The sequence below is a fragment of the Artemia sp. Qi Xiang Cuo genome, chromosome 2 (assembly GCF_049724085.1).
Source record: "Artemia sp. Qi Xiang Cuo chromosome 2, ASM4972408v1, whole genome shotgun sequence".
Lineage (NCBI taxonomy): Eukaryota > Metazoa > Arthropoda > Branchiopoda > Anostraca > Artemiidae > Artemia > Artemia sp. Qi Xiang Cuo.
Genome location: NC_142795.1, coordinates 76,400,318 through 76,420,256, shown reverse-complemented (window position 1 = coordinate 76,420,256; position 19,939 = coordinate 76,400,318). Strand labels below are relative to the sequence as shown.

The 19,939-nt window shown below is 34.2% G+C and overlaps 1 protein-coding gene and 1 pseudogene across 5 annotated transcripts in view; both read left to right on the top strand.

The window, feature by feature from the left end:
* LOC148955629 (NFX1-type zinc finger-containing protein 1-like) overlaps positions 1-19,939 on the top strand; it is a 73,173-nt gene that overhangs the window by 45,071 nt on the left and 8,163 nt on the right. For 3 of the 5 annotated variants that reach the window (XM_089108279.1, XM_089108280.1, XM_089108278.1), the window contains exons 3-4: positions 3,130-3,253; positions 16,695-16,826. In XM_089108279.1, coding sequence (XP_088964405.1) covers positions 3,130-3,253; positions 16,695-16,826 — 256 coding nt within the window. The remainder of the gene's footprint in view (positions 1-3,129; positions 3,254-16,694; positions 16,827-19,939) is intronic. The other 2 variants (XM_089108282.1, XM_089108281.1) reach the window with 1 other exon arrangement.
* LOC148955630 (serine/threonine-protein kinase PLK4-like) lies at positions 8,047-8,976 on the top strand (annotated as a pseudogene).

Below are 19,939 nucleotides of genomic sequence, written 5' to 3'. Positions count from 1 at the left end.
AAATAAAACAATAAGATAAGACTCTAATCTAAAAAATATAAAATATTAACCAAAACTAAACTAAACTATAAATCTAACTCAAACTAAAAGTTAAAAAAAAAAAATATTAACTAAAATTAAAATAAACTTAAACTCTAACAATAACTCTGATCTAAGAATACAATCTAAAACTCTAAACTCGTAACTAAAACTTAACCAAACTACAAATTTAATTAAAATTATAAGCTATGACTCTAACCTAAAACTCTAAATTCTGAACTGTAACTAAAATAAACTAAATTAGAACTCTTAATAAAACTCTAAGCTACGACTCTAAGCTAAAAACTCTAAACTCTTAACTAAAACTAAACTGAACTAGAACTCTAACAAAAACTCTAATCTAATACTCTAAGATAAAAAAAAAACTCTTAACTAAAACTAAACCAAACTAAAACTTTAAGCTAAGACTCTATGCTAAAACTCTAAACTCTTAACTAAAACTAAACTAAACTAGAACTCTAACAAAAACTCTAAGCTAAGACTCTAAGCTAAAACTCTAAACTATTAACTAAAACTAAACTAAACTAGAACTTCAACATAAACTCTAAGCTAAAAAACATAAACTATTAACTAAAACTTAACCAAACTATAACGTTAAGTAAAACTCTAAGCTAAAACTATAAATGCTTAACTTTAACTAAAAATAAACTAAAATAGAACTCTAACTAAAACTCTAAGCTAAGACTCTATGGTAAGCTCTAAACTCTTAACTGAAACTAAAATAAACTATAACTATAACTTAAACTCAATGTTAAAAAATCAAATTCTTAAATAAAATTAAAATAAAATATAAATATAAAAAAAAAAAACTCTAAACTCTTAACTAAAACTAAACTAAACTTCAACTCTAACAAAAACGCTAAGCTAAGACTCTAAGCTAAAACTCTAAACTATAACTAAACTATACTAGAACTTCAACATAAACTCTAAGCTAAGACTCTAAGCTAAAAACACTTAACTCTTAACTAAAACTAAAACAAACTAGAACTCTTACAAAAACTCTAAGCTGAGACTCTAAGCTAAAACTCTAAACTATTAATTAAAAATAAACTAAACTAGAACTCTAAGATAAGACTCTAAGGTAATACACCAAACTCTTAACTGAAACTAAACTAAACTAGAACTCTAACTGAAACTCAAAGGTAAAAAATCAAACTCTTAACTAAAATTAAACTAAACTATAACTCTAACAAAAAAAAACTCTAAGCTAAGACTCTAAGCTAAAAAACTCTAAGCTCTTAACTAAAACTTAGTCACTATCATAAAATATTAAAAAAAATGGGGGAGGGACGGGGAGGGGGAGGAGGAGGGGAGGGGGAGGAGGAGGGTGGGGGAGGGGAAGGTGAGGAGGGGGGATGAGAGGGAGGGGGAGGGGAAGGTGAGGAGGGGGAGGAGAGGGAGGGGGGACTCTTTGGGGGCCAAGGGGGGAGGGGCCTTTGGGGCCTGGGGGGTCCTTTGGGGGTCTGGGGGGCCTTTGGGAGCTTGGGGGACCTTTGAGGACCGGTGGCTTCCTTCGGTGTAGGGGTGGGGGGATCGGAACCCTTTAGGGTTGTGGTAGGGGGCCTCACAACATTGGTCAAATGGAACTTGTGTATTATAAGGACCACAGAGTTTCACCCTCAAATCTTCTTCTAAAATCATCTTTTAAAATCATCTTTTAAAATGTCTCTAACTGTTTCGCCGAAATAATTCCATAACCTGTCTAAAACAGTTTCGCCCAAATAATCCCAAAACGTAAATTCAGCGTGTTCCTTTTGTTTTTGGCATCTCTGCGCTGAAGCATTTCAAATTAATAAGAAACCTGATTCCCGCGCTAAAACAATTCATCGCTAAGATGTTTCTCTGAGAATTGTTTCCATGGCGTTTGGTTATTAATATCTTTTGGAGTTCGACCAAAACAGTTGTTTCCAAGGCAAAGACATTAAGGACTTGGATCTATTCCTGAAGAAATGTTGACAGTATCATAAATTGCTGTTGACATCCGTAAATGTGAGAAAGTTTCTGTTTTTTCATTCTCAGTGCCAAAACCATAAACCACGTGGTTCTCGTCGGATCAATAGGGGCCTAGACATAAATTGCTGTTGACATCCGTAAATGTGAGAAAGTTCCTTTTTTTCCATTCTCACTGACAAAATCCATAAAAACAGACATAAATGTGAGAAAGTTCCTGTTTTTTCATTCTCACTGACAAAAACCATAAAAACATCCATAAATGTGACAAAATTCCTGTTTTTCTAATTCTCACTGACAAAAACCATAAACCACGGGGTTCGCGTGGGAGGCTATGCCCATATTTGGTGTTAAAAAAGTTGTTGGTGGCAGCAGGGGTGTCGCGTGGGAGTAGCACCTCCCTCTACTATGATAAATGAAACCCAAAACAAACAGAAATTAAATAATCAATCATAGCTAACAAACACTCGGCGTGCTAAAATAAATGAATAAATAAATCTTAAACAAGTAAGGCTTAAATTGAACATTCAAGTCAGACTTAAAATGAACAAAATCCCTACAAACAAGTTCGGCTACTGCCACCTTCCTAACCGTAAAAATCTAAAGCGTACTGCGTCATTTGCGCTTTACTGAAAACAAATTATATTACAAATATTTTCTTTTGTACTTACAACACTGAAAATAGAAATAGATATTATAGTGAAAGAAAATATTAAATTGCTTGAGCTTTAAAAGGTCCTAGGATTGAATGAGCGTTCTTCCTAATTTTTATTACAATACGTTACATAGGGTGAGGCCAGGAGAAAAAGACCAACAAGAAATAATCCATGGGAGACATATCATTCTTTACCAATGATAAATGATAAAGTTCTTATCTGAAATATTTTTGTGTGGTTGCTTGGAAAATCAAAACTCTTTAAGCTCAGAAGTAATAGTAAGTGGTTTTTTATTCTTAGTTCCGTTATTTTACTCTAAAGGGATATACAATTTGTATTTAGGATCAAGGACAAAAACGGAATCCTTGATGCTGTTTACAATCATTGCTCTTATCTTTCTTTTACGTTTACGGGTGTTTTTCGTTACGGATGTTTACGCTTTAGTCACGGGTTCACTATTTTTATTCGTACTTTTTCCGTCTAGTTAGTACCAGAGGGAATCTGCTTCCGTCAGTGCCTGTTCAAGCCAGAGCTGAACTTTGCGTCGATGACTGAGGAAGAACAACTCGGCTACGCATTGAAGATGCCACTCGAAGGCCCTGCATATGGTAACGGACAGATTCACTTTAAGTATTGTTTTTTTAAGAACTTTTCGAAAAGAAGTTCTGATTCTAATTACGCGGCCCTTGAGTTTCAGGAATCGTTCTTAAAGAATTGAGACAAAAAGTCGAACTTAGGCGTAAAGAGCGGGGTATTGAGGAGGGGGAAGCCCCCCTCATATACTATATAATTTCTGTTTGTTTTAAGTTTTAATGTTGCTCCTTACTTTCAGTAGAAAAAACTTTTTAATTTAGTTTTTTAATTTAGTTTCTGATCGTTTTTCATATAATCCCAGGAAATCCAACCCCCTCCTTGGAAAATCCTCCGTGAAAAACACCTTCGTAGTAAGTTACTCCCACGTAAAATTTGTCCGCCGGGAATTTATCCTCCGGACAATTCCATCCTTGCTGCAAATTCCCCCCGGAAAAATTCTTTCCTGAAAAATACTCTTTAAAATACTTTAATTTGAAGAAAGGCTTGTTTTCGTTTTATTTCTGATCCTTTTTCAGGTCATGGGGGCATCCCCCCTGCGTGGAAAATATTTGCCGGAAATTCCTCTCCCCTCAATGGAAACTTTCTCCCATAGAAAATTTCCCCGTGGAGAATTTCTCCTAGGGATAATTTTCCTAAGAATATTTTCTTCTATGGGAATTCACCCCCCCCCCCCCGCCACGTAAAAATCCCCCAGAGAATTTCAACTGCCGAAAATTACCCTTGGACAATTCCCCCAAAGCATCTCCACATGTAAAATGGGGTCGCCGACGAGAAAATAACACAAATAAAACGAACTTAAATAAACATTCTGGCAAATTCCCCCCGTGTATAATTTCCCCTGTAAAGTTCACACCCGGAAACTTCCCTCCTAATGGAAATTCTCCCCGTAGAAAATTGATCCACAGAAAATCCCCCCCCCCCCTGAAAAATGTCGATATACTTTACTATAGTAAATAATATTTGTAAAAAAGGGACACAATTAATAACTTTTGGCCCGTCCTCCGGCGGTTCTGGGGGGGGGGTGTCATCTCCAAACACACAGTTATTGTACCTTTCAACTATACGGAACAAAATAGGTATCTCGAAATTTTTATCAGAGGACTTTTGGGAAAAAATGGCGTGGGAGGGGGAGTGGCTGGTTGACCTCCAATTTTTTCGGTCACTTCAAAATGACAGTAGAACTTTTAATTTCCGTTCGAATGAGCCCCTTTGTAGACAGGAGCTTGGAACATCTACTCTAGGGGTCTTCGATGCGCTGAATATGATAGTGTGATTTTCATTAAGATTCTTTGGCTTTTAAAGTGTGTTTCCACCCTTTTTCGAAAAACTGGTAAATTATTTCAGGCTATAAGCCTTTGATAGGTAACACTAAACTTAATGATTATTATATATTCATCAAACTATTATATATATATATATATATATATATATATATATATATATATATATATATATATATATATATATATATATATATATATATATATATATATATATATATATTTATTAAATATATAATTCCATATATAAATTTTCAGCTATGAAAATCCCTGATATGACATTATCAAATCTAAAATTTTTGTATTGATATATAAATTCCGTTTTTTAATTTTGGTTACAATTGAGGCGCGTCGCTCCTTATTTACAGTTCGTTAACACAAACTGTTTGATAATAGACTTATTATGTTTATATTCTAAATTACATATACAAATATCAAAAAGAAAAAAAACCTCTTGCTGCTCTTTTCACATGTTTTGGTGTCTCCATAGAGATTGGCTCGGCTGATCATAAATGTAGCTAGATTTTTATTTGGAGCATAATTTAGTGTCGGTAACGGACAAATTCGCTGCATTCTTTTTTTGTTGCACTTAAGTTGCATAAGTCTAGTTGCACTAAAATTAATGAATATTATGTTTTCTTCAAATTATATATATATATACATATATATATATATATATATATATATATATATATATATATATATATATATATATATATATATATATATATATATATATATATATATATATAATATATATATATATATATAGACTTTTTCTATATATTCTTATTCTTCTATATATATAGATTCTCACTGTCGCTTGTCTTCTAAACGAAGACAATTTGAGCATTTACTTTATGTCATGACGTCCAAATGGACCTTAAATTAGAAGTGGTGCCTTTTTAAAATTATATTTTTTTTTATTGGACCTTTAACTTTTGTCTCGGCTTGTCTTTTGTCATTATGAAAGACATATCGCCGAACCTTTGTTTCTTTTAATTGTTCAGGTGGTGGGACAAAAACTTCTTTTTCTTCCAACAATTTATCTAGTCCAGGTTTTTGATTTTACAAGGTATTGAAGGCACTGACGGCCACCTTTGTTCGTTACCACGAACTGTTTGATGAAAGACATTTCACCGAGCCTCTGTTTCTTTTAATTGTTCATTTGGTGGGACAAAAACTTCTTCTTTTGCCTTGGCTTGTCTTTTGTCATTATGAAAGACATACCTACAAGCCTTTGTTTCTTTTCATTGTTCAGGTGGTGGGACAAAAACTTATTTTTCTTTCGACGATTTATCCAGTCCATATTTTTTATTTTCAAAGGTATGGTAGGTATTTATGACCTTATCCATGTCAAAATCCAAAGACCAATCATCATCGCTATCATTTTCAATTTGTTTGCTCAGTTACACCTCGGCTTATCTTTCGTCATTATGGAATACATATCGCCGAACCTTTGTTTTTTTGACAAAGGTATGGTAGGCATTGATGACCTTATCCATGTCAAAATCCTCAACCCAATCACCATCGCTATCATTTTCAATTTTAACACGTTTTGATTCTCGCTGTCCAGGTTGATTTGCATTGATTCCCTGCTTTTCATTTTCATTTTTGACTCCCTCACTTGTTCGTTGTCGTATGTCTTCTATCCGCGTGTGTGTTTGCCCTTCATTTTCATTTTTAACACGCTTTTGGATTTTGATTACTTCAGACAATTTTGCAATGACCTCTGCTTTAGCTGTCTGTATTGGTGCTGTCGCAATTGGTGTTCCAGGCTGTCAAATTTCACATCTTATCACGTTTGATAGTTCAGGTGCTGCTTTCAAAGAATCATCATTTTAGTAACTGCATCTGCAAATTTTCGTTTTCTGGGCCTTTCAACAGACATCATATTATATAGATAACTGTTGCGTTGGAAACTCAACAATCTTATTTATGCTATGCATAACGTCATAAGGAAAATACTTATATTATGCCATTTATGATGTCATAAGAAATGTTTATATGATGTAATAACATAGTACATAACGTCATTTGCAAAAACCAAAATTAAGGCTAATAATGATTTTTCTCAGACTTCTGACCTATCTAGATCGTTTCTGTGCCATGCGAGAATATCCCAAGATACCAATTTTCCCGAAAAAATATGGAGCCGTTTTTGAGAAACAGAATAAATACACACATAAATATATACGCAATTATTGCTCACATATAAAGATAGTATATATATATATATATATATATATATATATATATATATATATATATATATATATATATATATAATATAGTTATACTCCTTACATACAGTTCGTCACCACGAACTGTTTGAGAATAGACTTATTATGTTTATATTATGAATTACATATACAAATATTAAAAAGAAAAAAAAGCTCTTGCAGCTCTTTTCACATGTTTTGGTGTCTCCATTGAGATTTGCTCGGCTGAACATAAACTTAGCTAGGGTTTTATTTTTAGCTTAACTTAGTGTCGCAAGTACTCATGATCATACTAAGCAATTATTTAAAGAGGGCAGGTAGTTTCGTTGAAACGGTGAAAAAAGATGAATTGTTTGAAAATTGGTGCTGTTATTGGAATCCCTCTTGCAGTAACTATGTAGTAGTAACTTTTAGATATTTGGGTAAATTAGTTTGGGTTGCCGCATATCCATTATGCGTGCTATTACTCCACTATATAAAAACTATTTATTTTGAAATGAGCATAAAGAAACGGTGAAGAGAATTAAATAAGAGATGTTTTTCCAAAAAATTCTTCAAAGCAAAGCAAAGAGCCAGGTTTGAACCTAAAACGAGCAGAAATAGTGTCATAATAGTCAGGGGAGTAGCTCCAGTATTTTTAATGAGGGGGGGGGGCAAGAGGGGTCCATATCAGGATAGTCGAGGAGCATGGGCTATATAATAGATATTTTCTATAAATTATTTGGAGGGGCAACTACCCCCCCCCCTCGTGCCCCCCCTCGAAACAATGCCCCTGATAAATCTTAAAACGAACAGAAATAATTATTGAAAATAAATTAAGCTTTTTAGGATAAAGTATATTCTGCGACGTCATGGTGAAAATGTTACATTCTAAGATAATGACTAAATTAATTCATTTAGGATAAAGCTCTTGACGTTTTTGTCGAAGAATTCATGACGTATTGTTAATTTGTTTTTTTTTACTGATTTTTTTTATTGGTGTATACGGAATCAGGATTCTGTTTTTTAGTTTTGGTTTAGTTTTTAGCTTCAAAATGTGTTACATTCTATTATAATGTCTAAATTAATTCCTTTTAGATAAAGCTCTTGACGTTATTGTCAAAGAATAAATGACGTATTCTTAATTTATTTTTTTACAGTTCTATAATTTTTTTTAACATTCATAAAGAGGGGAATACTGATTGATGCACAATGTTTGATTTTACTAAAGTAAAGGGTCTGGTTACCTTTACTCTTAGTAAGTCTGACAGAAAATTTTTAATTAACGACCAGAAATTTTTCTTTGAATCAATTCACTGTTTGTAAATGACACAGAAGGGTAGTTGGAGGTAGATGTATATTGAGAACCTGTGTGTATTCGAAAAAATGAATAAAGAAACCCGGGAATGGAATGAAACCCAGAAAAACAATACTAGACAGACTGATTTAGACCTCTTTATCAAGAAATATATTATGACGGATAAAAAGTTTGTAGAAGATGAGTCGAATAGTGTTTGTGTTGCAATACGGAGGGAAGATAAAAAACAAGTGAGGTTGAAGAAGATCCAGCGGAAAGGGACCAAACTTCGGTCGATCTGTTCTAGAGTAAAACCACAAAAAGAAACCCGGTGTTTGAATTTGGTAAAAGATGTAGGTAGCTGTGTCAAGCTACTTGATGTCTACATGATAGAAGATGAATGGTGGATTATTACGGAATCGCTTGGGGATTCTGTGACGTTGAAAAAATTCATTGGCAGGCAGAAACCCTTGAGTGAACTTAGGGTTGCTCACATTTTTCGGCAGATAGTAGCAGCAGTTCTGGATATAGAAAAGGCTGGTGTTGCACATCGAGATTTGAAATGTGGTAGCATACTTATTGATCAAAATGATAATATTCAAGTAACTAACTTCGGTGCTGCCATAAAATTAGAAAAGGCAAATAAAAATGGTATATGCACACCTGGATATATTGCTCCTGAGGTGGAACTGAAAAAAACAAAGTATGCAATAGGCCCAGCGACTACTTGGTCCTTAGGCATTACTCTAGCATCACTTCTAATTGGCGAAGAACCTTTTGGAGAAGGACTAAATGCATGCAATATTAAACAAGTTATACTTTACAAAATGACGGAATCACAAGTTTCATCTTCGTTCCAGGATCTTGTATTCAAATGTTTGGATATTGATGCTGTGAAGCGACCAAGTGTCTCCAGTGTTCTTCAATGGCTAGACAAATTAATAATTCAAGCACTATAATTCTTTTTCAAAATTTCCAAGTTGTTTTCTTGTTAATGGCTGATCTACTCTTTCATTGTCGTAATTTTAACTTATATTATTGATAGACTGATAGATTTTACCAGATCTGTTTAAATTTGTGTATACCTTGCTGAAATTACCTAATTTAAACTCTAGTCATTTTTTTCAATCCTATCTACGTAAGAGTATGGGTAACTTGTAAGAGTGGAAACTGGCGCTAGTGTCGACAAAAAAACAGCTATCAACGCCATCTAGCGTTTCCTTACACTTGGTATTTTTTCCTTTTAATAATAAAAATAATAAAGTTAATTAGAGAAATTGGTAAAATTAGGGTAGTAATAAGTGTCGGAGCTCAGTTCATGAAGGAAAATGATTAAAGCCTGAAAAAATGTCAAGTGTCGCCAGATGCTAGTTGGTGTTGAAATTTTTTTTACCGACGAAGACCACACTGCCTTTCCATCATAAACAACAAGTAGAACAGTAGGAATTTTTTTTTAAAGAAGAGAGTGGAATTCAACTTTAAATGAATATGTTGACCCTATGATGAAGTAATGATACTAGGACGGTTTTGAGAAACTATTTTAGTTTTGAAGATTGAATTTTAATATGAGTTCTTTTATATTCTTCGTTTTTCCTTTTCATTTGTCTTGCTGAGGACGACCCTTGGATATAGGGTCGAAATATTCATTTAAAGTTGCAATCCACTTTCTTATATAAACAAAATCCCTATTGTTCTACTTCTTGTTTTTTTTTTGTCGATACTAGCGCCAGTTTCCACTCTTATTAGTTGTCCATATTCTTTGCCTATCTACTGCAACTCCTCCCTCGAGACGTGACGACTCTTGAGATAAAAATACAAGAAACTGATTCAGTTTTGCACTGCTGTTTGTCTACAAGCGGACTTGTAATGTGTTGAGACACTGGCCAACTAAGGCTAAAGCGAGCCCTAAATTCTAAGACAAAAGAAAAAATAATGCACATTTATAAAAACTAAATAGACATAATTTATTAAAACAAACAATGATACTAAAACAAATATACCCAGATTGATTAGTTATGTTGCCTTTTTTCTCTCTTTTAATTCTGCAAACCTGTCAATTAGTTTTTCATAATTAATAGAGCTGTTTAACTTCTTTTTCTATATAAAGTAATAATAAACTATTTAATTATGATGGCCTAATATGGATCTATTTTTTTTGCCATTACTGAAAATATTCTTTCATCGCTTGCATTGTTTATTGGAAGGGTTAAATAAATGCTCAGAATTATGTTTGAATTAGGGAGTTTTCTAATAAATTATTTTCCCGAATGAATGACCACATGGACACGGGCGAAATAATATTTTCTTTACTTGTAAAAAACTTAAATTGTAATACTTCATTTTTCAGTTCTGCTATATTTAAGTCCTGTTCTATTGAAGAGTCACCAACATCACTATCATGAACAATTGTTTTGAATTTATTGTTAATAGTTTTATATCCCTCAGGTGTTTTTTTTACTGTTGTTTATTAAAGAATCACATATAGTAACAAAATTTTAACTTTAATATATTCTTTGCCACTGAATCTTATTTCATGTTCTCAAATTCTGTCATGAAATCGTTTTCGTATTTTCTACTGTTTTTATCATTAGTATATGCAACGTCTTTAACTTTTTCTGCTTCTTTTCTAAATTGTCAAAATGTTGTCTGTTCCCCCTTTTTTCGAAAATCAGGCAGATTTTCTCAGGTTCATAACCTATGAATCTTAAGACTAAACTTAATGAAAGTTATATACGTATTTGAAATCGGAATAAAAATTATATATTGGTACTGAAGTATTTACAGTTTCGGTTACTATTGAGCCGCGTCGCTCCTTACTTACAGTTCGTTACCTCGAACTGTTTGAAAATAAGCACGTGGGAAATTGCTCACTTGTAAGTTTTTCTATGTTCGATTTAAATACATTAATTTAGCTTAACTTTAGAGATAGTTTATGACTCTGAATATATTTAGCTCATGAACTTTTGCCCGTTCGATATAACCAGCTTACTAGCTTACATTAGGTAAGGTTGTGATTAGGAATGTATTTTCTTAGAAGTAAGATGTAAAGTAAGATGAGCACAAGTTAGTGCTCATGAATCTAAGTTACATGACAGTTATAGGAATATCTTACGATGGGTACATATTGTAAGAATTGCAACATCTCTTCAGACAATTGATCAATATATCCAGCCTCTTCATAAGGGGCTTGTTTTTTCACGCGATTCTTTCCATATGTAATAGCAATAGTAAATATTCTTTGGTATTACTGATAACATTTTACTACGATTCAGAATCATTTTTAATTATAAACAAAGAACTGAATTTCCTACAGAGAAATGAACTAAATGGAACTTTAAATTCAAACATAATTTACTATCTGAAGCTTCACAAAAACTTAGTGAAAATATGTTTGTTTATTCAATAAATATCTTTCTGTATGACAACAATCAATCGTAAACATAAAAAACTTAAAGAATTTTTAAACCCAAAAATAGAATTGGTACCGTATTAGATGAAAAAATAATGTGTTATTTTAGGTATCACTGTTTAAATAGAAAATGTAATATATATATTACATTTTAAATTCAATAAGTATCATGACTACCTTAAACATAACTTTTTCTTGTAATCAACAAAAATTCCCCGTCGGGGGAAAAAAATTAACGATTTTATTCCCATCAAGCTGATCCCTAACATAAAACATACATCTGTGTCACAATACTCACAGAATAAGCTATGATATGATTGTAGCACTTTCACACCATCCCTAGCAGCGTTAAACTTTCAGGTATGACACTCATGATACTTTCAACAGTAACGATTCCGTATCTCAATAGCAAACCTCTTCTTTTCCCTCACCCACTATCATACTCTAGCTAATCTTAAGTAAAATTACAACATGAGTTTCTTGGAAATTTCCTGTTTAAGCTACCTGCAACCACATTTTTGGGCAATACGATATTTCTTTCTTTGTATGTAAAAGTACCATATATGAAGCTATGATTATGATATGTAATTTGGGTCGACAATAACTACAGCGTTGCAACGCGGACATTTTTCCAAATGTCGTGTTTAAAATCAATTCGGCTGCTTCATCTTCAGCCATAGGCTTTGTCTTGCAGCTTTTTAAATGTGTAGATAAACGTTTTCATTTAGGTCAAATTGGAGGCCTTATTTTTGTGATTAAGTTCTTCGTGACTGTTTCGGTAAGAGATTGGCATTTCGTTTTTGTTTTGAAGGTGTGCAATGCAAATTCACTCTCCATGGAACTATTGTAACCATTCAAGGAGTCAAGGGCAATCGGTGTATTGATAAGTTGGAAAAGGAAAGTTTTTCTCAATCATGACATTCCACTGGTATTTCTCCATCAATTTCGAAATACCGTTCTTGAGGCCCGTTCTCCTCATCATTGGCATTTTCAGGGTAGCCTGGGTCAGAGAAATTGTCGAACCATTTGTAACTGCCGCAAGGTGGAGAGTAGTGAAACCTGCCAGATAGGCGAAATGAATTCATGTTGAGTGAAACACCATTTGATCTTTCCCTGGCTGGTCTATGTGAATTAGGTCTCTCTCATGGACCGCTCTAGAAATTAATGTCAGTCTATGTTGGTGGTTAGTCTCATTTTGTTTTTACTGATCTTGAGTATCTAGTCCATCACTTGGCGTTGAGTAGAAAATATAAAAACCCAAATCAAGTGCAAGTTCTCTGTACATGTTTTTCTGTTCTCTGTACATGTACAAGTACAAATACTATGTTTTCACACACAGGGTCCAGTAGTGTCATTATATCGAAATTGTGTTTGTCAATTGACTCAATGGGAAATTTTGGGGGTTAACTCCTTTACATGTTAATAATCGCACAAATTCATTGTCTGGGAAATGTTGCTTGAGGAGGGAGAAACTATGCAAATCATCAATCTTTTGTACTTGAATTAGTTCTCTCAGAGCTTTAAGGTAAAAACTGTAAGAGACTTAAAAATTAATTTTGTCCATGCGTGTTTTTTTTACCATTTTCACTGTATTTTTAGTAGAAATGGAGAGCTAGCAACTTTTCCATGGATGTTGATTAAATGTCAATTTCAAATCATAGTTGGAATTTTGTGCGCAAACGAGCAGGAAGAGTATCTCCTTCGTTTTTAAATTAAATGAATTGTGAAAAAAAAAACCTGAAATTAATGCAGAGTTGGGATTAATCAGTATGTCAAAACTCCTTACAGGATTTTTTTTATCTTTAAGTATTTTTCCCTTATAGGCTACATGCAGCTGGTTAGTTCCGATTGAATTGAAGTTTTGAAGTTTCTCCTGAAGGCATCCTAACCGACTTATATCATTGTCATTTATAATGTTCCAAATGAGGGTGCTGCCTAAGTAAAGAGCGATGAGGTTTTCATGCATTATATAAATATTTTTTTATCAGACCACTTTGTATGGAAGGAATGACTGTAAAAATTTCAGAGGGGGCTCATTAGATTAGAATTCCAAAGTTTTAGTGGCATTTTGTAAAATTTCAAAATGATTTTGAGGGCATCCAGCCCCTCCCCACCCTTAACACCCAAAGACATCCGATCAAAATTTTGAAATAGTCATTTTGTTCAGAATAGTCGAAAGATCCAAAAGATATGTTTATGCGGATGAGAAGACCCCCCATGGCCCATTAGACAAGGCCATAAATTACGCAAGTTACCCATTGCGTGGATGCTGTATAGGTTTTAAAATGGATAAAGAAGTTACTGATGATCCTGGTGTACATTTAGCTCAAAACTTTCATCTATTGTTCCGTCGGAAAGGGAAGCAATATTTTTTGGGGGTGGGGTTGAAACGTATGGGGTCTGGAATTGAGTCAAAAACTTTGTTTCTGATCAGCTATATTTCGAGTAAGCGCTTTGGATTCTATAACCAGGATAAACATAGTGTCCTTCGATTTACTTCAGCCCCCTCCAAAATTCATAATTGTGGGTCTACTCTACCTTCCAACCTTACTGTCCCCTTGACACTCTGAGTTTCAATTCAATCTTTCAAGCCATTCCCGAGATACTACAGATAATTCCAAAGCAAACTCTTTGGAAACTCTGGGAATCTGGGCCTAGCGAACGAGATACTTCCAAGCCATTCTCGAGATACTACAGATAATTTGAAAACTCGATTGCGCATAGGATTTTTTTTATTTATTCAGGTAAGCTTGTCGCATCCAAAGTAAACTCTTGTGAAACCTTGGGAATCTGCGCCTAGCGAACGGTATCTAAGAGCTCCTAGATGTTAAAAGAACCAAGTAAAAATTCAGTGTCATTTCCCTTGAGGCTGTGGGGGTGATTTCAATCCTGGAGACATAGTTATTAGGCCTTTTGGTGTTTTTGAACCAAATGCTTATTTCAGAATTTTGATCGAGTACCATTGGGGACTACCGGGGGGTCAGGTAGCAGATAATGGCATGGGATGGATACTGCTGCCTATCAATCTTTTGTGGCTCTCAAAAGGGGCAATAAAGCTTCCAATTTTCAACTAAATGAGCCCTCTCCGGAGTTTTACAACCATCCCTTCCATGCGAAGTGGCCAGGGGAAAGAAAAATAAGTAATCATAGTAGACGGGAGGCATATTTATAGCCGGGATAAAAAGCTTCCTGGCCATTTTTCGGGCTTTGTTTCTGGAGGAACAATTTTTGTCTACTTATTCTTTCTGCATTGGGGTTCCTTAACCTCGAGACCCAAAGAATTACTGCTATAAGTTACAAACTGGTCAGGAACTTAAAATATTTGTCTCTTAACTGGATGTCTTCGGGATTACCGAGGTTTGGGAAGGAATGAAGTACACTACAGGTGGATTAGTGGCCCTCCAATCACTTTCATTTATTAAAAATACTACTAGAGTTTTCAATAGTCAATCGAATGAGCCCCCTTCAAAGTTTGTACGACCACCACTTTCTTGTGGCCGGAGAAGAAAGATATTACATTGAAGACGCCAGGACACTGCCTCTTTTTGGGAATAAATATAAAAAAACGTTTTTTTTTACTGAAAGTAAGGAGCTACATTAAAACTTATAACATCCTCCCTGGAAAGATCCTCCCACGTGACCCCCGACCCCCCCCCACAACCAGAAAAAATCCTCCCTGAAAACGTCTGTATACTTTCCCAATAACCAATACCATATGTAAACATTGGGCAAAGTTAATAACTTGCAGCCCTTTCCCCGGGGACTGTGGGGGATTAAGTCATCCTCAAAGACATAGCTATTATATTTTTCGACCATGGTGAACAAAATGGCTATCTCAAAATTTTGATCGGGTGACTTTGGGGAAACAATGAGCGTGTGAGGGGGCCTAGTTGCCCTCCATTTTCTGGTCAATTAAAAAGAGCACTAGAAATTTTAATTTCCGTTTGAATGAGCCCTCACGTGATATTCTAGGACCACTGGGTCGATACGATCACCCCTGAAAAATAAAACAAATAAATAAACAGGCATCCGTGATCTTTCTTCTGGCAAAAAATACAAAATTCCACATTTTTGCAGATAGGAGCTTGAAACCTCTAAAGTAGAGTTCTCTGATACGCTGAATCTGATGGTGGGATTTTCATTAAGGTATTATGACTTTTAGGGGTTGTTTCTCCCTTTTTGCTACGATAAGGCAAATTTTCTCAGGCCCGTAGCTTCTGATGTGTAACATTAAACTTGATGAAACTTATATATTTGAAATTAGCATAAAAATTTTATCCTTTTGATGTATCTATGGGTATGAAAATTTAATTTTTAGAGTTTTGGTTACTAGTGAGCCGCATCGCTACTTACTTACAGTTCATTACCACGAATTGTTCGATATGCCGAGGCAAAATATTGTATACAATTGAAAAACAAGAATAGCATACCAAATAATACGAATAATTATTATTACCCTAATATCATTTGACAAAATTTTTATTCGTTATGGCTGAAGTCTTCGACAGATTCTTTCCTTTTATTATGTGTAATTTTATTTACAGTTAAAATGATTTACGCTGTATTTGCACAACGTTATTTACGATGAATACTCACAGCCTTCAATGTCCAATTGAATCAACCCCCTGCAAAGTTTGTATGGCCACCCCTTCCATACGACGTGGCTAGAGAAGAAAAATAATACATTGAAAGAATGTGACTCTTTACTTAGGCAGCGCCAGAGGGCTGTCTCTTATAGGGATTAAATAAAAAGAAACAAGTGTTTTCAACTGAAAGTAAGGAGCAGCATTAAACTTAAAACGAACAGAAATTATTATGTATATGAGGGGATCGCCTCCTCGTCAATACCTCGCTCTTTCTTTCAAATTCTGTCCTAATTCTTTAAGAATGACTCCTAAATCACAAAGGCCGTTTAATTAGAATAAATAGTTTTTTTATAAGTGCTAAAAAAAAAAAAATCAGCGTAAAGAGCGTGGCAGCTCGATGAAAAGTACGAGAAGTACGTTTTTAGATGAAAATTATGTGAAATACTCGTTGAAAATCGTTAAAATAATGACAATCTTGGTGAATGGATAGATCTGAGACTAATAAATTTAATGATATAAGTATCTTCGCCTTTTGGTGCCAGTTACAGCTGCGGGTTTGTCGCAAAATCACTTTTTTCGAGAGTCAACATATATCTTAATTCATGTGTCTTATGTCATCAGTGTGGACATGAATTTTGTTTTTGTTGATTTGGAGGTTTAGTTATGGGAGCCTTATTTTCAGAAAGACTAATGGTTGGCTCAGCAAGTGAGCAAAGAGATTTGTACCAAAATCAGGGAAATTCAAGGAGAAGAGATTTTGCTGACAATGGGAATTACAGAAGCTCATACTTTCAAGAAAAAAGAGACGCTCAACGTAAGTAGTCTCACTGATAACAATTAGCTTTTCTATTCTACACACACAAAAGAATGGAAGTATTTATTTACTTATTTTGTCCCTATTTTATTGTCTCCTTGTTCCGAGAAAATCCATCTTTTGTATTCTTTATAATTAATTCTTAAAGAGGACTAAATATAAAAAAAAACGGTTCTTTCACGTCTAGTTTTAGTAGAGATGAAATAAAAGTATGTTATCTGTTGAAATTAAACTTGTACAAACCAGCTCTAGTTATCAAATAGTTCGTGGTAAAGAACTGTAAGCAAGGAACAAGACGGCTCAATAGTAATCAAAGCTCTAAAAAACGGAATTTTGATATCAATAGATATATCAAAAGAATCGACTTATTGTGCTGATTCCAAAGATGTAAAATTCATCAAGCTTATTTTCCCTATCAAAGTCTATGAGCCTGAAAAAATTTACCTGATTTTTGAAAAGGAGGGAAACATCCCCTAAAAATCAAGGAATGATAATAAAAATCACACAATCAAAGTCAGGGTATCAAAGAACCGTATTGTAGAGGTTTCAAGCGTACATCTTCGAAAATGTTGAATTTTACATTTTTGTCCAAAGGAAAATCACAGATGTGTGTGTGTTCGTTTTTTTGTTTGTTTGTTTTCCCCTTGTTTGTTTTTTTGGTGATCGTATCGAATCAATGGTCCTAGAATATCGTTAGAGGGCTCATTCGAATAGAAATTAAAAGACATAGTGCCCTGTTTAAGTGACAAAAGTATTGGAGGATAGCTAGCCCTCCTCCCACTACCCTTTTTTCCCAATGTCGTGTGATCAAAATTTCAAGATAACTATGCCTTCAGACATAACATGACCCCCCACAGCTCCTGGGGAAAGGTCTAAGTTATGTAATCTGCCCATTGTTTACGTAAAATCGTTTTTATTAGAAGTATTTGTACATTTTTCGAGTGGGGGATTTTCGACAGGGACTGTTCAGTGGAAATTTTTCATCGGGGGAATTTGCCAAAATTCTTGCACAAAGTTCTTTTATTTGTCTTATTTTCCCAACTCAATTTTACACATAGAGGTGTTAATGGTAATTATCTGGGATAAATTTTCACCGGGATTGAAGTATCTAGAGGTTCTTTCCATGGAGAGGGAGCTGGATTTCCCAGTATTGTTAAAAAACGATCAGAAATTAAATTAAACAAGCAAGATTTTTCAACTGTAATTAAAGAGCAACCTTAAAACTTAAAACGAACAGAAATTATTACGTATTAAGAGGGTTGCTCCCTCCTCAAGACCTCTGCTCTTTACGCTAAAGTTTGACTTTTTGTCCCAATTTTTTAACAAAAGCTCCTGAAAGACAAGGGTCGTTTAATTAGAACAATAAGAAGCTTTTTTAAAAGCACCAAAAAGCTTTAGTGTGAAGAGCGAAGTATTGAGGAGGAGGTAACCCCCCTTGATGCGTATAATTTCTGTTCGTTTTAAGTTTTAATGTTGCTCCTTACTTTCAGTTGAAAAAAATTATTTTTATTTATTTAATTATTTACATAAGATTACATTATCTTAAGGACTGGAAAAGAAGCAACTTTCCCATTTAATTTGCGGTGAAGAGTAAAGACAAATGTTAAAATTTCAACCAGCCAAAAATTAGCGCATGTAAGAAGTCAAATTTGAGCCGGATAGGACCTATGATGAATGAGCTCATAAAGCATAAAACGAGCACAATTACATTGAATAATGAAGCAATCCTCAAAACATACAGAAATTGGCGGAAATATTAGGTGGGCTGAATTTTCCCTAAAACCTCCATAAGGCTAGGACCATTTGTGCTTAGTACAACAGAAAAAGATTGGCTCAAATATTGTAAATTGGCTTGCCCGAATAAAGTAATATTTAGTTATCAGAATTCCATGTATTTGAAAGGGATACCCTGCTTTTAAAACTGTACCCGTCCATGATTCTGATTTCTACAAAACGTAACGATTACAATCCTCAATTATACTACCATCAAAATAATTAAACATAAAAGTGTAGCTTTTAATTCTTTTTTAGCGTGTAAACTTGTAAATGATATAGCTTGTAAAGCCGAACCTTTGTTTTTGTTTATTCTATAAATACTTTCTTATAGAATACTTTCCATAGAGCTGGAATATCTCAAATTTTGCTTTAAATGAAAGTAATCGGATATGAAAATGATATCTCCTGATTTTAATGTTTGTATTATTGAATTCTTTTTTCTAGGGCGTAATTCCGCCAATTTCCCTAAATTCTAAGTTAAAATTTGTACAAAATCGTGTATGGTTGGCAATTGCTGTTTGTAAAACTAGATTTTTTGCTTTTTATATATTTTAGATGTATTATGTAAAGATAAAATGTCTAACATTTTGCGATGTAACCAACAATCATTAAGCATGGAAACATGTTTTTTGGAAATTATTTTGTTTTTTAAGAGTTAACCTGTCATTCTCCTCCCCCTATGAAGCATCCATATTTTGTGCTTAGTCTAAATATATGCCTCTAAATGAAAGGAGGCAAATTCTTTATCCATATTTATCTGAAAGACGTCTACCCACAATCTGAAAAATTGAAGCCTGAAAAAGAACTTTTTTAGGCTTTAGGCACCCTTATCACATTAAAAACATTCATAGACCCCCTAATTAGTTGCCGTGACACTATGTTATGATGTGTGCGCGTTAGTATTTACTGTTAAACGGTTCATAGTAACCATTTAGTTTGTATGGACTGCACATATTCTTGGGGGACGAATTAACCAACGCCGAGCATCATAGCCCATGAGACTGAGAGACTAATAAGCGGTTTTTAGACAGCTATAACCTGATTGCCTGTGTAAGAATATCCTTTGGCACCATTTTGGCCCTAGACCGATCATGTATTGTTGTTTTGTCGCGCAAAATCCCAGAAATTGGCACTTCGATAACCAGAAAAAAACGCGCATCCTTACTATCTGTTGGAACCCCTGGTCCCAGTTTTTTCAGATAAATGTCCCTCCCAGATTCATTTCTTTGGGCCCCTTAATTATTTCCCTTCCTTAAGTAATAAATATTAATTTTCCTATTATTTTTTTTGACGCCATTTTGGGTCCTCTTAACTGCGTACGTGTTTAATAGACCACG